Below are 20,142 nucleotides of genomic sequence, written 5' to 3'. Positions count from 1 at the left end.
CAGCTTGCTTTCCTAAGCTTGGTTCCCCAATAGCAAGACATCTCTTCCTATAACAACAAAAGTCACTTGGTGTCTTTTTGATAGGATATTTTTATGAGGCTTCTATACATTAGAAAATAATTGTTTTTATTAGTTTACTATAAAGCAACACACAGACCCATACAAAATCCATTTTCAGAACAGGTACTTTCTAATCTATGTACCACTGAAGCTCTGTAAAAAGATTCTCACGTTAAAAATAGACAAAGTACTCTTAGATTTGTCCTGAGCTTGAAATTGACATATTTCTAAGATTTCTCATATTTTTGTATTAAGTGCTGTTTTATTGCCTTCAGAAATATGCAACACCTATCAAGGACTGTATTTTAAGTGAGCTGTAAGACATGCCTTTTTCCTGTTAAAGGATATGTGCTTCCTTTAAAAACAAAACAAATCAATATAGATTTCATTAAAAGTGAGATGAATAATATATATGTTCAATCTGTTCTTGGCTAGGTAATGTAAATGTGATGGCAGGAATGATGTACAGAGATGTCATGCTACAACGACATGTAAATGAACCATTTTCCTATTTCACTTGCACTAATCACAGACTATAAATACATATCACAGAATCACAAAATCACAGAATAGTAGGGGTTGGAAGGGACCTCTGTGGGTCATCTAGTCCAACCCTCCTGCCGAAGCAGGGTCACCTACAGTAGGCTGCACAGGACTGCGTCCAGGCGGGTCTTGAATATCTCCAGAGAAGGAGACTCCACAACCTCCCTGGGCAGCCTGTTCCAGTGCTCCGTCACCCTCAGAGGGAAGAAGTTCTTCCTCATGTTCAGACGGAACTTCCTGTGCCTCAGTTTGTGCCCATTGCCCCTTGTCCTGTCACTGGGCACCACTGAAAAGAGCTTGGCCCCATCCTCCTGACACCCACCCTTCAGATATTTATAAGCATTTATTAGGTCCCCTCGCAGCCTTCTCTTCTTCAGGCTGAACAAGCCCAGTTCCCTCAACCTCTCCTCGTAGGGGAGATGTTCCAGTCCCCTCACCATCCTCGTAGCCCTCTGCTGGACTCTCTCCAGTAGCTCTTCATCTTTCTTGAACTGGGGAGCCCAGAACTGGACACAGTACTCCAGATGAGGCCTCACCAGGGCAGTGTAGAGGGGAAGGAGAACCTCCCTCGTCCTGCTGGCCACACTCTTCTTGATGCACCCCAGGATCCCATTGGCTTTCTTGGCAGCCAGGGCACACTGCTGGCTCATGGTTAACCTGTCGTCCACCAGGACACCCAGGTCCCTCTCCGCAGAGCTGCTCTCCAGCAGGTCCACCCCAAGCCTGTACTGGTGCATGAGGTTGTTCCTCCCCAGGTGCAGGACCCTGCATTTGGCTTTGTTGAACCTCATCAGGTTCCTCTCTGCCCAACTTTCCAGCCTATCCAGGTCATGCTGAATGGCAGCACAGCCTTCTGGTGTATGTACCACACCTCCCAGTTTGGTGTCATCAGCAAACTTGCTGAGGGTACATTCTAACTCTTCATCCAGGTCGTTGATGAAGAAGTTAAACAAGACTGGGCCCAGTACTGACCCCTGGGGGACACCACTTGTTACCAGCCTCCAACTAGACTCAGCGCCACTGATGACAACCCTCTGAGTTCTGCCATTCAGCCAGTTCTCTATGCACTTCACCGACCACTCATCCAGCCCACACTTCCTCAGCTTCCCTAGGAGGATATCATGGGAGACTGTGTCGAAAGCCTTGCTGAAGTCAAGGTAGACAACATCCACGGCTCTCCCTTCGTCTACCCAGCCAGTCATGTCGTCGTAGAAAGCTATCAGATTGGTCAGGCATGATTTCCCCTTGGTGAATCCATGCTGACTACTCCTGATAACCTTCTTTTTTTCCACTTGCTTCATGATGGCCTCCAGGATAAGCTGCTCCATCACCTTTCCCGGGATGGAGGTGAGGCTGACCGGCCTGTAGTTCCCTGGGTCCTCCTTCTTGCCCTTTTTGAAGATTGGAGTGACACTGGCCTTTCTCCAGTCCTCGGGCACCTCTCCTGTCCTCCAGGACCTCTCAAAGATGATGGAGAGTGGCTCAGCAATGACATCCGCCAGCTCCCTCAGCACTCGTGGGTGCATTCCATCGGGGCCCATGGATTTGTGGACATCCAGATCACCTAAGCGATCCCTCACACAGTCCTCCTCGACCAAGGGAAAGTCGTCCTCTTTGTAGGCTTCTTCTCTTACCTCCCAGCCTGGGATTCCTGAGGGCCAGTCTTAGCACTGAAGACTGAAGCAAAGAAGGCATTCAGTAGCTCTGCCTTCTCCGCATCCTCCGTCACCAGGACACCCGCCTCATTCAGCAGCGGCCCCACGTTGTCCCTAGCCTTTCTTTTGCTGCTGATGTAGTTGAAGAAGCCCTTCTTGTTGTTTTTGACATCCCTTGCCAGCTTCAATTCCAGGTGAGCCTTGGCCTTCCTCGTCGCATCCCTGCATGCTCTCACCACGTTTCTGTACTCTTCCCAAGTGGCCTGTCCCTCTTTCCACATTCCATGGACCTTTCTCTTCTGCCTGATCTCCGCTAGAAGCTCCTTATATACACACATCTATAAATCAGTCAGTTTACAGGCACACACAAATCTTGTGAAGACTGAGCAAAAATCGAAATAACTTACTGTTAATAAATGTACAGATTTGGATTTGAAATGCAAGTTTGGGGTGCTCATTCAAGCACGTTAAACTTTGTGTATTTTTGGATGTGCCAGGTCAGTGCCAAACACCACACATACAATTTTTACAAATCGTTCCACAATGTCTGATAGCATATATACACAGGCCTACAACAGGAAGTCAATGTCAGTAGCTGGAGAGGAAGTAGATCAAGACCCAAGATGATCAATAACCCACTAGTAACACAAAGTCCTCCTCGCTTTGCTATCATTTTAATCTACAACCCCTAAAGCACAGACTGTATTCCTCACATGTGTATCATGTAGAAAAAGGGAGATATTTTCATTGTCATTTATATTAATTACTCTTTATATTATGAAGCTGCATTTAAGAGGAGGCTCAGCTGCAGGCATAAAACTATAGAGGAGTTTTACATTGAAAAGTGTGGATGACAGGCAGAAAGTAGAAAAGAAACCAAAAAAAAAAATTGCTTCCATGATTGGAGAAAACAGCAGAAATGATAGAAGACCTCACAACTCCCAGTACCTAATCCATTGCTGGGGGTCTGTGAGTTAGGCTATGGTGATACAATAAGATTCATTTTGCACCACTTCTACTGTTTTTTTAAGTACTGCCTATATAAATTGAGGAATGTCTCTCTAGATAAGTTTATGCACATGTACACTGAAAACAAATTTATAAATTTATAAAAATACATGTAGCAAATAATGATTTTTAAAATATACCATTTTGATAAGCTCATTAATGTTGAATACCCTGCTATCCAATTAAATGAAATTTATACAGAATGTTAAAAAGCTAAAATACAAAATGTACCTCTATTAGGGTGCCATATCAGCAAAAATAAGCGAGTAACAAAGTAAAATTCAAGTTCTTTACATCATCCTCAAATGAGTGATGCGTATCAATCTGAAAGAAAGTCTGTTTCTCTAGAATACAGCACTATTTAGGCTAGATACAACTAGATATTTAAGGAGGATTTGTTCTGAGTTAGAGATTGTCATAACGATCAAGTGTGTGTAGTATGCAATCTGTTCTGAATTACTGGAGAAAACAACATTCAAGACCAGATCCAAAACAACTCATGATACATTATTTCATATAATTGTGGTTGGTTTTCTTGCAAAAGACCAAATAAATACTGGCTGTGAAATAAAAGGCTGGGCTGTAACTTCCTGCCAATGGTTTGAACTGAAATCTAAAAACTAACCTCAAAACACTTTTCCTTCTTTGCTTGATGCAGAAGTTCAGCCATTCCGGGTAAGAGTACTGGAAATATGTAATACTCTAAGTATTCTTCAGGAGAACCTGAGCAAAACAGTGCAGCCTTCACTTACAGGTAAGCACTCAGATTTCACAAAAAGACAAACATTGGATATCATAAACTAAGTATCAGTCATTTTATCAACACCATCACCACTTGAACAGATTCATTCAGTTCAAATACAGCTACAGATCCGTCTTCTCTTCAGCCAAGACAACATGAACTTGAGTAAATTTCAGACTAAAGGTGCAGCAACACTGTAAACTACAGCGTGACTCAGATATGTCACACTTCGTTTTAAATAAGTAAACTCAGACACTGGCAGCAGTTTAGCCACGGAAATGAAAAGCAATGTGTACTAAATTACCCTGACAGAAAGATAAGTAAATTAGCCTGCGCTGAACTTGGTGCTGTTACAGCTAGACCACTTTTGGTACCTATCCTCACACCATTTACAACCTGCAGTAACAGAGTTGGTCATAAAACCAAATTTCTCGACAGAGGGAAAAACAAAGGTTATATTTCAGTGGTGCTGTGATTTCTTTCTCATAATTACTTCCTACTTGCCAGATTCTTCAGAAATTTGAACATGACTTCATATACTGAATTTTTCCACCTTGAGAAGCTGTCTGGGTTGGCATCTCTCTTTTATGTTTAACTGCACTGCCTTTGCGTGAAGTCGCACAAGTATTCAGGTTTTGGTGTGGTCAGTAAAGATTACGTCACAGAAGTGTCCTCTTATGGCAACACAGGTGACACCCTGAATTTATTCTCTGCTTTATACCTTTAATTGTTTCGTATACTGCCAGAAATTGTTTTATATATAAAAGCCAAGGGTGACACTGCTTCTGACTAGCAACAGGAATTCCTAATGAGCAAGAATGAATGGAAGAGAAGAAAAGACAAAAAGGAGCGCTAACATGCATAATATAAATACATTGCTATTTGGTAAATTTTATAAAGTACAGAAATAGATTAAAATGGAAGAACAAACCTTTTAGCGCTGTTTCCATTCTAATTTGTAATCAGACCGGCAAAGATTATATTTTGAAAGCAGTTTTCAAACTCCATTGTCTATTTAGTCTATTGATCCTAGTTTTGCATTATTAAATTAGAGGAAGAAATGCTTGTCTTTCTCTGATTTAAGTGGCTAAATAAAAAGTCACTTATTCAGAAAAGAACAGAACTACTGTAACAGCTAGACAATGCTCCTGATTTGTAATGCACCATTTGAGCTTTCCTCCACTGGCCAAGAGGCCAAGCTGGTTCCCTGTTTACAGACCAGGGGACTAATCATCCAAATTCCACTTAAGAAAAGGTGTTGTAGCTGTTAACACTTTGAATTCAACAAATGACAAACCCTTGCCAAATGCAAGAAAAATACTCACAGCAGGGTTCAAGATAGTATACTCCTACTTACATGTTTTTGGATCAGGTGGTTCTGCAAATGGGGCTGCCTCAGCTATGGGAAGCAACTGTTGGAAAACAGTATCAGATGCAGGGGCTGAATAAAATTGTTCCATACCCATACGAAATGGCTGCAATATTCCTGCTTCCAAAGACACCTGTTCAAGATAAATGTAACCTACACAAATACGCAAATCAGACTGTAAAAAAAAATAGAAGCCAATTCAACAGGAAAAATTATAAGGTCAGCTAAATAAATATGGAATTATAATTTCTAATTCAAATTTTATATTATTTCCATATTTTCTGAGTACTTTAAAAGAAAGAATTACACTTTAAAAAATTCTGCAGTTTCCAGCACAATAAAAACATCCAAACCTAACAGAAGGTGTATGACTGCTTTTAAGAGACTATGGTGAGCTATCACAATTTAAAAAATATTGTAGCCATTGTAAGAAATAGTAATTGTTTGAAAATTGAAATTTGTAACATTTTCTGAATAAGCATTTTTCCACTCAGATGTTTATATATTTGCTTCTGTATTGTTCAGAAGTCCTGACACTCACCTTTTCAAGAAGAGAAACTTTCTGTCCAAAAAAAGCACAAACAGGCAAATTCAGAGCAGACGCAAATCCAAATCTTAAGTTTCCCCGAGCAGAAACAATCATGGATATAATGAAAAAAAATAGTCCACAATTTTATGTATAGTTTTTACAAGTGCAGGAACTGTTACAGTGAGCCCGCAGATTAGTCCTAACAGACACTGAGCTACACCTGTCACAGAAAGGCAGATACCTCCGTTATCCTCAAGAATGCACCACCATTACGGTGTGCTATGAAAATACGTTATGAAAACTATGTCATCTGAACAATTTCACTTTAAAATTCAGTTGGATTTATGAGCTACTGAAAAGCAGGTGGTGGGATCAGGCCACTACACTTCTAATCAACTGCATGTCTCCTCAGTTCAAGAAAGATGAGGAGCCACTGGAGAGAGTCCAGTGGAGGGCTACAAGGATGATGAGGGGACTGGAGCATCTCTCCTATGAGGAAAGGATGAGGGAGCTGGGCTTGTTTAGCCTGAAGAAGACAAGGCTGAGAGGGGACCTTATAAATGCCTATAAATATCTGAAGGGTGGGTGTCAGGAGGATGGGGCCAGACTCTTTTTAGTGGTGCCCAGCGACAGGACAAGGGGCAACGGGCACAAACTGAAGCACAGGAAGTTCAGTCTGAACATGAGGAAGAACTTAGTCCCTCTGATGGTGACGGAGCACTGAAACAGGCTGCCCTGAGGGATTGTGGAGTCTCCTTCTCTGGAGATATTCAAGACCCGCCTGGACAAGGTCCTGTGCAGCCTGCTGTAGGTGACCCTGCTTCGGCAGGGGGCTTGGACTAGCTGACCCACAGAGGTCCCTTCCAACCCTGAACATTCTGTGGTTCTGTGACTCCTTTTTAATATATGCAAGACTCAAAAAATGATGCTTTTGGAAATTAAAAAAAAAAGGTGCATCAACATAAAAAGGTATATCATTTCATTTTGATGCTCAAATATATTATGCCCAGACTAATGCCCCAAGCAGAGTTCACTATTCAATTTTAATAAAAGCCTGTAATAAAGCCATTTTCATTTGGGAAAACAGGATAGGTCTAAACAGACCAACTGTCAGACAACTTAAACTGCAACATCTTAAAACAGTTATAAAATAACAAAGTAACCTAAATACAGAATAATAAAACATCTACAAAAATGCCTAATCTAAATGAAAGTTAACTCTGTATGTGATGCCCAGAAGAACTAATTTTGCTGCTCCTAGAACTGCCTGGGACAAAGATTTAAAGTGGTCTGTCCTTCTTGAGTTTTTAAGTCTGCCAAACAAGTCTTCCCAGACTGACTTTATTTGGTCAAAATAAGATTTCAAACAACTTTGATTAAGTTTAATTCCACCGATTTCAGTGGCCACATGGAAGGGACCTATCACCTATGTGAAACTGGGGCACAACCCCTTTGCCGCAGCTGCTCGCCTCCCCCGTGTTCCAGTGCTCAGCCTGCTCGCACCACCACGCGAAGGAGATCCTCGCACGCTTGGAGTCTTGCCTACGAAGCAGACACTCACAGAAAAAAGACAGCAAGATGTACAAGCCAAACACAGCTGGTGGTCTAATTTTAGGATAGCGCTACCCAACTTGCTTTAAATAAAAGCAAATATTTGCAATGTTACATTTGTTGATTTACAGAACTTGTTTGCAGAACGCAGTTTTGTTTTCATTTTATGAAAGAGTCTACTCTGCGGGTACCTAATTTTCCCATTTAGTTATTCAAAATCTTTTAAAACCAGCCCTATGCAGATTTTTTACTTGAACAATACTCACAGATCCATGTTTTGATTCAGGGACATCTGGAAATTGAGGCTGTTCTGCTTCATACTCTAAAAGTAAAAAGAAGTATAACAGTTATCCAGAAGAATTCAAAAACATATTTATTTATCTCCTAAACAAATATTAATTTCTGAAGGTACTTATTATGGTTTAAAGCAATAAAAAATAGTATACAACAAATATTTGTTCAACATGAAATCTAATGTTTTTAAACAAGTGAGAACTTGAGAGCCTTGTGTCTTAGCTCGAAGTCAAGTTCAAGGTTCTTGGTGGCAAAAGAACCCTTTGCTGGGACAAAAGATTTTTAACCAAAGTAATAGTTTAAAATACACTCATGTAAGTAAAATGCAGATGCTTGGATGGAATTAGCCATTGTTTTTACTGGTGTGTAATAGTGCTTTTCAACTTCAGTTTCTCAGCAAGCAATTAAATCCCCAGGACACCACTAAGTATTACTATCTCTGCTTTTAAAAAAGTAAAAAAAAAAAGCAAATGCAGGACCTGACCCTCACAGATCACTGAGTGGATCAGGTAAAGGAGGAGGAGGACCACGGGACAATGATATGAAAACCAAGCAATTACACAATACAGAAAGTTCTTACGGACAAACCCAGCAGGTTTACCGCTCTACCATCACAGTTAGGAGACTTACTGACACTGCTACTTCCATATGTGCCACACAGAATAAGTCAGAGGAAGCAACTTTATTCCTACATTAAAAATGGCCATTTCACTGCAAAATACCTATTTTAAGGCATTACAGAGTACTACGCGACGAGGAGCCCATTCGGGCACCCGGTTTCTCCGCTTCCCCAGCAGCCTCCGTGCTCTCAGACCTCAGGGCCAGACCAGGGCTTTGCTGTCAGGGCCGGACTCGGGCAAGGGCAGCTCTGCGTCCACCGAGCTGGCGCGGGGCACTAACGCGGCCACCCCGCTGCTCTCCCGAGGCAGCAGCCGCACCCCAGCGCCGGGCAGCCCGCGCCGCGGGGCCCAGATCGCGAGCCGGGAACCCCGGGGCCTCGGCACAGCAGGCGCTGGGACGATCCGGCCGGGAGACAGACCGCGACGCGGTGCGCGGGGGCGGAGGGCTCCGGCGCTGACGCATCAACGGGCGCCCAACGCCGCCTCGGCCCGGGCAGCAGCGCGGAGCGGCCTGAGGAGCCCCGCGCGCCCGAGGGGTGCGGTGCCGGGCCAGGGCCGCCCCATCCCCCAAGGCCGGCAGCCCCCGCAGCCCCCGCAGCCGCGGCGCTCCCACCTGCGCACACACGCTCCCAGAGGCTCGGCGCGCGCCCGCCCGCCGCCATGCCGCCCCGCGTTACCGCGGCAACCGCTCGCCAGCCCCCGCGGCGGGGCGGGCGCGGCCACGTTCCCCTTCCGGGTCGGCGGACGCTGCACGTGGGCGGCGGCAGGTAAGCGGCGGCGGGCGGCCTGAGGAGACGGGCGGTCTCGGGCTGCCGCCTGCCCGGCGGAGGCGGCTCTGGAGCTTCCGCCCGGCGTGCTCCGTGCGGGGCGGCCACGGGGCGCAGCTGCTGCACCCCTTCCATCTAACGGGGGAAGAACCGGAGCGTGATGGGGGGTGACCCCCCCCGCCTGATGGAGCCCTGCCGTTGGGCCCGGCCCCGCCGCAGGGGTTGCCCGCGGGCAGGCCTGGGCGGGCGTGCGCACCTGCGGGCCCCGTCCGAGGGCCCCGGGGTGCGTGTACAGCGCGGGCACGGAGAGTGTTCTAAAGGGCTGGACAGGGAGCCTCCGAGAGGGAGGAATCCGGTGGGTCAGCTGCCGACTGAATGGTGGGGAGCAGCGTAGGAAGCGAGGGGGTCGGCAGGGGGGACCGCGGGCTTCTCCGCTGGCACCCGCTCAGAGGCGTTAGCGGCGTGAGAGGGAAGCGGGCGGCGAGGAGGAGAACTGCGTGCGGAAGCAAATGCCAGGTAACAGCTGAGGTGCCTGAAGAGGATCTTGGAATGCTAAGTGGGCAATAAAGTGATGCGAAGTTCAGTGTTAAATAAGTGAAAAGTCACACATGTGGAGAAAACCACCTTAACTATACTTACCGATTTATATGTATATGTGTTGTCATTTAGGAAAGATTTTTAGAGGGTAGATACTTCTGTGAAACTCATGCCCAGCAGTTATCATAAAGACAAATAGTTATAAACTAACTAGGACAGCACTAAAAGACAAGACAAAAAATCACCCCTTGGCCACCCCAGTAGACCGTATCTTCAGAGCTGTGTGCAGTTCTGGTTCCCTCCATCATGGAAAGCAGATTGTGGAATTGGAAAAAGAGTGCCAGGGACAATGAGATATGGAATGGTTTCAGGATAAAGGGAGACGAGATAGACTAGGACTTGTGTCATCTTGTTCAAGCAGTGCACTAACATCTTCATTTCATTTTTTTAGAATGATAATAAAGAAAAAGAGAAAAGAAGTTTATGAGGAACCTATAAAGAAAAAGGTGAAAAGTAGTAGGAGCCATACTATTATTCAAGTTGAGAAAAGTGTTCAGACTGTCATTAAAACTGAGGATGATGATCAGCTTGAGACAAAAACAAAGGTGAGGAAAAAGGAAAATTTAAAAGAAGATGAATGTTTAGACCAATTAGAACTGAAGAAGAAGAAAAACAAGAAAAAGAAAGTTGACTCTGAGTTGCTGAGAGAAGCACATTCAGAAAGCTTTGTGAATCTAGGCAGCCATCTGGATTCAGAAGCTCAAGAAGAATCAGAGGAACAAATTAAAATTCTCAAAAAGAAGAAAAAAAAAGTGCAATGTCATTCCTCCTTGTCATTGGAGAATAATCAGAGTAGTGATGTGGGGCTTTCAAATCGTCATACAGATGGTCCTAAGGAAAATGAATTTGCTTTTAAAAAAAGCAGAAAGAATACTGCTTTGAATTTGGAATTGGATGGTGAAGTAACTAAGAAAAAAAAGAAGAAAGGCATTTTTTCTTTTCCGTTAGAGGACATCCAGGACAGTGAACATAAAGAGTCTGAAAAAGTTCATAAAAAAGCACACAAATACATTTCACAAGAAAAAACTTTTACTGGTGAAAACCATGGAACAGATACTATCCTGAATGATGGGGAGAGTTATGTGAGAAGAAAGAAGAGAAAGAAGAAGAAAGATAAGTCTGACTGCTCCCTACCACTGGCAGAGAATCAGGATAATGTCTGTGGAGTTCCTGATAGCCCCATTGCATTAAGTGACTTCAGAAAAAGGCAAAGAAAAAATTCCCAGGAAATTACATTCACAAATAGAGAGGAAGAGGACACTGAGGACACTGCTAACTCTGGCAGGATCAGAGAGACCAAGAGGAAGAAGAAAAGCAAAGCTGTTTCTTCCTTAATATGTGAGGATGATCAAGGCTACAGTCACAGAGTTCCTGGTAAGCATCTCCCCGCAGAGCAAGAAGCTGAGTCTGGGGAAAAAGAGCTTTCTAGAAAAACAGGCAGGAAGAATATTAAGGATAATAATGAAGTACTCAAGAATAAAAAGAAAAAGAAGATTCAGAAAGAGGAGGAGGAAGCAACATACTCAAAAGTTTTAAGCAATGACAGTGTATCTAAAAGCCAAAAAATAACGCTACTAGAAAGCAATAAAAAGAAGAAAGAGTGTGAAATGCAGCAAGCTGAATGTGTCACAGGGGACGCTGTAGATAGGGTATTATTCAACAGTAATCACACGCTCTGTGACAGAAAAAGGAAAAAAAGAAAAACAGAAGTACCACAGAACGTTGCTGAAGAACCAGGTTCAAAAGCAAATACAAAAAAGAAAAAGATTAAGAGAGAAGACATGGGAAATGAGGCACTGGTAAGTTGTAAAGCGGGCAGGTATCTTTGCACCCTCCTGCTAAGGAAAGGAAAGTTTTTTTAGGTAGGTAGTTCCTATGTTGCAGGCTGTTTGCCTGCTCAGACCCTTCCCTTACCTTTAGGGCAGTAGGGGCCTCCACTGGGTTCTGAGCAGCAGGATCAGCTGATCTGTTGCTTTCAGCACGTAATAGTTGTGAAACACGGGAAAGTATTTTTTTAATGCCTGCAGCTGTAGTCATCTAGTGTTTCAACTGTGAAAATATTACAACTAACAGCAAGTATTGGCACAAAATGAAAACTAGTACGTGCAGTCAGAAGTGTTCTTCTGTCCCTCCTTCAGTTGCTCTTAGCAAAGTGGCAACACTCCTGTAAGGTAGGATTTTAATTGCATGCCATTTAACCTGAGCAGCTTGGTAACACTGGCAGCATGAGTGCATCTAATGGTGTTTGTTAGATTTTTCCTCAAGCTTTTGCTGCTGGAATAGCGTCGTGTTAGACACAAGGGGGAAATTTAGCCAAACCCTGTTGTCCAACGTGGACAAAACTTTAGCGAAAATCTGAAGAATCCTAAGTGTTGACTAGGCCTAGAGTACTGATGTGTAAATTCTGGTAGAAAAATACTAAAGAACAACCTAAACACAAATTCTTAGTTAAAAAAAAAAATCTATGCAAGAAAATAAATATATATCAGAGCTGTGTAAATTATAACTGAAGGTAAATTGTATCCAGACTGGCTGTTAAAGGAAATCCCATCCCAGAGTCTTGCAGTACTGCCATTTCTGAGGTGAAACAAACATCAGGAACTGATGAAAGGTTTGAAATGCAGAGGTTTCTTCCCTTTTTTCCCCCCCCCCCCGGAAAAGTAGACTATAAGATCTGGTTTTATTGCTTTAACTTTTTAACTTCCTTTTTTTTTTTTTTATCTGATTAGGGTCATGTTTTAAAGCTATTTAAGTACCTAAAGTTAGTACCTACATGCCTAACCTCTGTTGTTATCATAGGGAATTAAGCTGTGGGATGCTCAGAAATTCAATAGTTATCTGTCTGTATTTTTAGATGCTTAAACAACTTTGAAAATAGCTCATTGCAAGTCATTAGGCGCTTGTTTTTATTTTCGTAGGTAGTGGGAAACTGCAGTCCAGTTATTTTTTATGAAGAACTTTGAATGCTTGGCTTGTTTAAAAGTCAAGCACTAGTTAATAAAATCATTGAAGACTTGTAAATTAGGGATAGGGCGGGCCATAGCGCTATCTGCCTCTCAAGCAGACTTCGTCTTGTGCTTTGCTTTGTTATGCATTTGTATATGCAGTTTCTCATACTCTGTGGAAACCTGGCAGCTTTCTGGGGTCTCATGCTAATAATTAAATATAGATTTATATAAGCAGGTTCTTCAGCCTTCATGGAGACTCAGATACAGGCTTTTTCCACAAAGGTTTGTGCTGGGCATGTGTATACTTATCAGTCATTAGGTGAGCAGATGTTTGGGGCTTTTTTAATTAGGTTTCTCCTTTTGACCTTTCAAAGGACAAGGTGGTTTTATTGCTGGGATATATGTTCTAATTAAATTGACATTGCCTTTTTGAGACTGTTAGATGTTTCTTGCAGCTGCTCCCATCCTGTGGAGGCAAGATAAGCCTAACAATAACAAGTGAACTTGCATGACCAATTACAATGGAAAACACAGCAAATACCTTGCGAGGAATTGAGGAGAGGGCTGTAGGATGATGCATGTTTTGTTTCTCTTTCCCATATTCAGCTCTGTCCTTTAATAACAAAAAGTACTTCAGAGAAATTCTTCTGAAGATTGAGAAGTGTGGGTAAATCAGCTCTGGAGAAATCTAATTCCTGCCAGGCCAAAAGACACTGCTGTAATAAATGGTTAATAACATCGGTCTTGCATTTAACTGTGCCATAGTCCTGAACCATTTTCTAGTCCACAGTGTCACACACACTGCTGCATGCCCTGAAAAATCCGCTGTTGTGCTTGTGCAGCAAGCAAAAGAGTTTTTAAAGACAGTGTGGAGTGATAACCACATAATGATTCCTATTTTTCCCATTGGATGCCATTATAGTGGGCTTGGGCAGAGCGAGGAGCAGTAAGGACTCGGTTTACTACTTTGAAATTGTTTGCCTCCAGATAGCGTAATCCTACCACATGTGCTCCCCTTCCCTGAAGCTGGGAAGACTGGCACACCTCCAGAGGCAGTAATTTTTGCCATGCAGTAGCCTTCAGCCTGTGAATGAGCAGGGAGGGGGGTGCACCCTTCCTCCCTCCTTGTCTGCCACTCAACCTTCCAGCTAAAACAAAAATACTTTGCAGCTGTTTGCAGAATCCTGTCACAGCAGGTTTCCTGCTTGTTTTAATAGATCTGAAAAGACACTACCAGGCCATCTTGAAGTAAATTGGGGTGTTTTTTTGTTTTTTGCTTTTTTCTTCTCATCCAAGAGAATGAGCTCTGCTTATTGCAGACAGTGTTCCCGCATTTTTAATGGTGCATGTACTTGCATATGTGTGAAATCAATGTATAAAAGGTAGCTTTGGAAAACTATGTAAATAATTCATGGCTTTAAATTAAACTGTAAACCCTCAAAAAAGCAACAGCAGCTTCTGCTGACAGAAGGATGTTACAAATCTTTTCCTTAGTGTTCCCTGGCTATTTCATGCTTGGATTATTATGTTAGCTGCATCGATAGGTCTTCCCTTTGGCCACCTTTTCCAGGCTGGTCTAAAGCTTATGGCTCTAATTTACCACTATACTGGACTTATTACTTATCCTGTTATACTGGATGGCCAAAAATCTTGGCCTTATTAGAAATCTGGAAAAGAAGGGCTGAGGGCAGTGATCTAGAAATGCCAGTCAATGGGAGCAAAAGCTGCTGAAGGGCTGTGCTCTGTGGAAGAGTCATCAGTATCTGGGTGCTTGTGTGCTCTGTCGCTGATGGACCTCCTCCCACCCTGCCCCTTCCTGCTGTGGCTGCTCTGCCTCTTCACATCAGCTCCCTGTTCCTCACTCTCAAATGTGGAACTAACGTGCTGTTTGCTGCCACTGTAGGATACGCTTTATGTGTGTCATGTCTCTTCTCGTGCTCTTTCAAGACTGGAAGCTCCTTGCAGACCATCATCTAGTCTACATTTGTACAAGACGGAGTACAGTGCAGCTGCTTCTTGATTTTTTTTGTTTGTTTGTTTGTGTTGGTGGGTTTTTTAAGTGGCTAATGGGATCAACATGCTTCAGGCTTGTCCTGTGCATTCAGAGGAGCCATTATCTTACCACCATTTTTTAAATTTCTCCTTTTTACTTTCACTCTTGCCTGTCCCTCATTTCAAGTATAAATTTCAACTTTTATGAAACTATTTAGTTTGAAATAACCCTGCCTGGAAACGTTAGTGTAATACCAGTGATGTTAGCAGGTCCATTTTAATGTGTGAATTTAAAAAAAAAAATCCCTTACTCTCTTTGTTAAAAAATTATAGCGTCTCCTCAAATTTCTGTTGTGCAAGCGCCTTGAGGAGAAAGTCTCTCCAAAGAAATGCACAGGTTTAATTGGCATTTCCAGCTTAGATCGGACTATCTCTTCTTGCCCCAAAGTACTACTGCTGTATTGCTTAGTGGTTTTACTACTTTTGTGATAAGAGCTGTGTAAATTCTAATGAACCAAAATGGATAAAAGTATTCATACAAGCTTTTTCCTGTTTTACAGGAACATGGGGATGATGTAACTATTGTGCAGGAAAAAAAAGGAAACTGTGATGAAGTTAACATAGACAAGGTATGCATTGTCTTAACCGTGTAAGATTTAAAGCAAGTCAGCATTTAAGGTATGTGTAGAATTTGTAACAAAAAACATGCTTGATTGCTCATCTGCGCCAAAATTTCTCTAAATAGAGCTCTGCTTAAAATGTGCTTTACCTTTCATTGGTTAAATCCAAAATATATATAGCCTCAGTCAATGTCAGAAGCTTCTACGTAGCTTATTAGGTTTCTTTGCCTCTCATAAATGTTGGCAGTTTCAGTGTCGCTGTTACCTGCAGTTAGAAGATTAAACATACCTGACACAACAAAATGTTCATTTAAAATACTCCTACAAAAAGCATAGTTTTCAAGTTGAGTGTGTAAAAGGATCACATGCAACTTTTTAATTATCCTTGCAAAATTCTGAAAATTACTATATTATTCTTCCGTTTTCACTGTGAATGAAATTAACTATTATGTCTTGTGCTGTTTTTTCTGCATGCTAGGTGAGGCGACAGGCTCTGCAAGAAGAAATCGATAGAGAATCTGGCAAAACTAAGGTTTTCAGTCCCAAAATGGAACTGGTATGTATGAATTTAGACCTTGATGTGATGGAAATACTGTGTCCCAGAGCAAGTTCCTGAAAAAAAGCACTGCACTCTCTTGTGTATGTGGCTCAGGTACATGGCTTGGCACAACAGTCTTTGTTCTGACTGTAAATTTAAAGGTCATGCTATAGAACAAGTTAGTACAATCCTAAGAGACTCTGGAAGCTGACCAGTGATCTCCCAACAGCAGCTGGCACTGTACAGAGCTCTGATTTCCATCATCAGTCCTCAAAAGCAGCATTTTCTCTGGTTCCTCTGGAGAATGAGCCACGACAAATTGCTACAGAAGCATTTTCTGCTTACTGTGAAATGTAAATAATGTTAGGCTATGGATATAGCAGTCACTGAATTAGTATCTGAATTGCTGTCTGGAAGCAGACATTCAGAAACGGGTGTACATGGAAAGAAAGGTAAAAGGGATGACAACGTGTAACGCTCATGTCACTCGTGATATTTACAGTCAGTCTTCTCCTAACTTCTACGTCTTTCCTCCACCTCTTTGAGATGATTCTTTATTCTTTGCTTTTGCATCCTACTCAGCCTGCCTCCTGGCAGGTTTACAGTAGGGTAGTGGAAACTGTTGCAGTAGTGTGTAGCAGGGGTACAGGGAGGAAAGGAGGGAAAACTTTGCTAGTAATTCAGGATTCTTCATTGTTTCGCAAGACTGCCAGTATGCCTAGAAAGTTGGAATATACCTCAAACAAATGCCAGAAGGACCAACTGTAGGTTTTTACGTAGTGGGAGGCAGACTGCAATAGCTCTGGAACTGCAACTATCTAATAGGCTCTGAAGTCATTGAGAAAAATTACATCCTTGGCAGGGGATCTCAGTTCTTCGGTGCTGATCTGTCTCTGTTTAGCAGTATGCAGAAGAATAGAAGCTATGAAAACTAACTCATCAGCTTCAGGAAGAGTCAGCTGGAAATGCTGCAGCAAAAGCTATGTGTAGTGCCTGCCAGCAAGTCACTTAAAAAAAAATTACAGGGTTTGACAAGCCATAATTATTTTTGCATCTGTGCAGATGTCTCCCATTCCAAAGGGAAGGCATATATTTCCGTGTGCATGTCCATGCGTCTGTGTCACAGACCTGAGCTTATACAGCAGCTCGTCTTTGAGCAAGGTAAAAATACTGAAGTATTACAGATAGCTTTCTTTTAATAGCAGGTATTCTGGCCTGTGATAGCAAATGATACTCCAGCCTTTTTTTTTAACTTAAAAAAACCTGCTACAGCTTGCCTGCAATATTGTGTAGCATGCTGTGTGTTGTGTTGGCTGTCTAGTGGAGAATGACTGTTTCATGCAAGCTACAACTGTTCAGTTGGAAGGATTTCAGGCTTACATAAACACACTGCTACATTCACATATTTTCCTCTGATGTAGCCAGCTCAGTCTACTTAATAACGATCAAACATTCCTGCATTTAATCATAGAATGTTTTGGGTTGGAAGGGACCTTTAGAGGCCATCTAGCCCAATCCCCCTGCAGTGAGCAGGGACATCTTCAACAGACCAGGCTGCTCAGAGCCCCATCCAAACTGGCCGTAAATGCTTCCGGGCATGGGGCCTCCACTACCTCCCTGGGCAGCCTGTGCCAGTGTTTCACCACCCTCATGGTAAAATATTTCTTCCTTATATCTAGTCTAAATCTGCCCTCCCTTAGTTCAAAGCCATTGCTCCTTGTCCTGTCGCAACAAGCCCTGCTGAAAGTATTTTCCCCATCTTTCCTATAGGCCCCTTCAGGTACTGGCAGGCTGCTGTAAGGTCTCCCCACAGCCTTCTCTTTTCCAGGCTGAACAGCCCCAACTCTCTCAGCCTTTTCTCACAGGAGACGTGCTCCAGCCCTCTGATTATCTTCGTGGCCTCCTCTGGCCCCGCTCCAACAGCTCCATGTCGTTCTTGTGCTGGGGGCTCCAGAGCTGGACACAGGACTCCCAGCTGAGGTCTTACTAGAGTGGAGCAGAGGGGCAGAATCCCCTCCCTTGACCTGCTGGCCACGCTGCTGGGGATGCAGCCCAGGATACAGTTGGCCTTCAGGGCTGTGAGTGCACATTGTCAGCTCATGTCAAGCTTTTCATCCACCAGTACCCTCAAGTCCTTCTTGGCAGGGCTGCTCGCAATCTCCTCATCCCCCAGCCTGTACTGATGGTGGGGGTTGAAGCTGGGAGCAGCAGTCCTGCCAAAAATAGTTATAAATGACTGCATAGTTCCTAGCTATAGCTCAGGAGTCAAATAAGATCCTTAGATAATGAAGGCTGTTCTTAGGTAAGGCAAAAGTTCATGAACTTTGTAAATCATGTGATGTTATCTTGTGTTATCCACAAACACCTGAATTCTGATTTTACTTGGACATTACTTATATTCTCAGAAAGCAGCCAGTATCTGCAGACAAAAGAAAAATCCTGGAGGAGTGAACACAGTGAAAGGCAGAGTTGAGCGGCACACTGCGAGGGAGGGGAGGCTTTACAAGCACTGTATTTAGTCCTGTTGGATAAGGGTATGCCCTCAGTTTTTGCACCCTTGCAATATTAGTGGTAATTAGTGGGATGAGAATGCAAGTATTACTTGAAGCGTATGAGCCAGAATGAACACCGTCTCCAAAACTAACATAACAAAACACTGCTGAAAGCAACAGCTACCTAACCTAACTAGGCAGTGGGAAAATGAAAAGATAGCTGTACAAAGTGCCAGAGTGAAAGAGGATGAAGTCTGACAGTTGTCTTATTCTAAGACAAGTGATGAGCAATGTCTGGCTCTTTGAGCTAGGTGAATATTACCCAGAGAGCACAAAAGTCAAGATTCCTAAAGACAGAGGGAAAAGGGATTCTGAAAGTGCATTAAACCCTGTCTCCAGGTTGAATGAACTGCAGTGCCAATGAAGATGCACTCATGCAGGGTTGTGCTGTTCTTTTATCCCATCCTTCAAGAGCTACTACCTGTGGAATGACTGCTTCCCAGCTTTGTCAGCCCTGGCAGCATTTTGTAGCTGGTTCTGTTCTCATGGTACGCAGTCAGAAATTTTCTTGGTCTTGGAATTATTTAATTTTAGTGTTAACCTTCTTTTGCTTCACAGGATACAAAGTTCGGCCAGTGGAGTACAGCTGCTTTTCAAAGTTCTGAGAAAGAAATGAAGTTTTTTAGATTGATGGGTGGCTTTAAAAAGGGCTCTGTGCCTATCCAGAATCTGTCAGCAGCTACAAACAAACCGAACATGGCTCTGAACAGGGAGGGGGAGGAGAAGTTACAGCAGGCTCTGAAGATGGAATTCGATAAGGCAATGGACTTCAAGCAGCACAGAGGAATTGGTCTTGGATATCAACCTGCTGCCAACAAAAAAGTATACATAGACAAATACACATCTAGATCTATAAAATTTGAAGATTAACACTCTGAAGTAATAAAGGGAATAAAAATTCAACAGGCAAATTTCACTTTCCACATCTTTTTACTTGAAATAAAATACAAAATGTTTAAAGAAAATTGATTTATGAGGCACTTTCAGTACAAGTTTTCAACTGCATACACCAGATTATGTGGAGCTGGGTCCTCACTTCTGCTAAAAAGTACGTTTTCGAAACCTTTACACTATTTTCTACAAGGCAAGAAACAGCCTCCTTCAAAGACTGAAGATATGTGGCCAATGCCTGCAACAAGCTGGAACTTAGTAATTTTTTTTTTTAAATGCTGATTTCAGAAACTTATTTTTAGCTACATCTTAGTGATTCAAAAGGATTTTAGTATTCTATAAAATCTTCACATTTTACACTCAGTGAGTGGTACAAAGTGATGGCGTTTTACTTTGAAGAAACACTGCTGGTATGCCTACAAATTTGATGAGGGGAGACTCAACTCAGAAAGTAGTTTCTTAAATATTAGCATTTTCATTATAATAATGAATAGCATTGAACATCCTGTGTATTTTAACTGTGCTCTGGCAGTTGGATTTTCAGGCAGCAGCTGTTACCTGTAAATGAAGGTAAACACTTTCTGGATAGCGGCACCAAATACATGGATCTAGACTTCCTAAATTACAGAGAGCAAGGTAATTTTAATAATACACTTGTTGGGTTCACTGTACATCAGTCTGAATGAGATTTCTAACCTTTAGATTTTCAGACAACCTGCATTTTCACTGGCTTTTTAATAAGAGTACAAAATACAAGACTGCATTTGTGTAGGTCATGTTCAGAATTCAGGGGTCCAAAGCAGTCTGTCAGGATCTTGCCTGAAGTTCTGAAAAGACTGAAGAACTGTCGTGTATTTTATTACTGG

At 42.7% G+C, this 20,142-nt stretch overlaps 2 protein-coding genes across 7 annotated transcripts in view; one reads left to right on the top strand and one right to left on the bottom strand.

Annotated features, from left to right (window-relative positions):
• The window catches only part of IQCK (IQ motif containing K), a 46,977-nt gene extending 37,909 nt beyond the window's left edge, over nt 1-9,068 (bottom strand). For 3 of the 5 annotated variants that reach the window (XM_075436222.1, XM_075436223.1, XM_075436226.1), the window contains exons 1-4: nt 8,985-9,068; nt 7,724-7,779; nt 5,366-5,510; nt 3,892-3,989 (exon numbers count right to left, since the gene is read on the bottom strand). In XM_075436222.1, coding sequence (XP_075292337.1) covers nt 3,892-3,989; nt 5,366-5,510; nt 7,724-7,779; nt 8,985-9,033 — 348 coding nt within the window. In that variant the 5' untranslated portion in view covers nt 9,034-9,068. Of the gene's footprint in view, nt 1-3,891; nt 3,990-5,365; nt 5,511-7,723; nt 7,780-8,473; nt 8,556-8,984 lie in introns of those variants that run through there. The other 2 variants (XM_075436224.1, XM_075436225.1) reach the window with 2 other exon arrangements.
• On the top strand, nt 9,032-19,350 carry KNOP1 (lysine rich nucleolar protein 1). 2 transcript variants are annotated; one of them, XM_075436216.1, is made up of 5 exons: nt 9,032-9,138; nt 10,127-11,534; nt 15,236-15,304; nt 15,774-15,851; nt 18,944-19,350. In XM_075436216.1, the coding sequence occupies exons 1-5, from the start codon at nt 9,032-9,034 to the stop codon at nt 19,253-19,255; spliced, it is 1,974 nt and encodes a 657-aa protein (XP_075292331.1). In that variant the 3' UTR covers nt 19,256-19,350. The 2 variants fall into 2 exon arrangements, with proteins under 2 accessions (XP_075292331.1, XP_075292332.1); XM_075436217.1 differs by lacking the exon at nt 9,032-9,138 and adding an exon at nt 9,304-9,421.
• The last annotated feature ends 792 nt before the right edge of the window (nt 19,351-20,142 follow it).

This window comes from Opisthocomus hoazin, chromosome 15, assembly GCF_030867145.1.
Source record: "Opisthocomus hoazin isolate bOpiHoa1 chromosome 15, bOpiHoa1.hap1, whole genome shotgun sequence".
In the NCBI taxonomy this organism is placed as follows: Eukaryota; Metazoa; Chordata; class Aves; order Opisthocomiformes; family Opisthocomidae; genus Opisthocomus; species Opisthocomus hoazin.
Note: the sequence above shows the minus strand (reverse complement) of the source record. Positions and strands in the feature narration are given on the sequence as shown.

Bases quoted from the DNA above. Each gene is read 5' to 3' on its own strand.
- KNOP1 (XM_075436216.1), top strand. From the start codon at position 9,032: ATGCCGCCCCGCGTTACCGCGGCAACCGCTCGCCAGCCCCCGCGGCGG. The intron at 9,139-10,126 runs GTAAGCGGCGGC...TCATTTTTTTAG, and splicing joins CTGCACGTGGGCGGCGGCAG to AATGATAATAAAGAAAAAGA. The intron at 15,305-15,773 runs GTATGCATTGTC...TCTGCATGCTAG, and splicing joins ATGAAGTTAACATAGACAAG to GTGAGGCGACAGGCTCTGCA.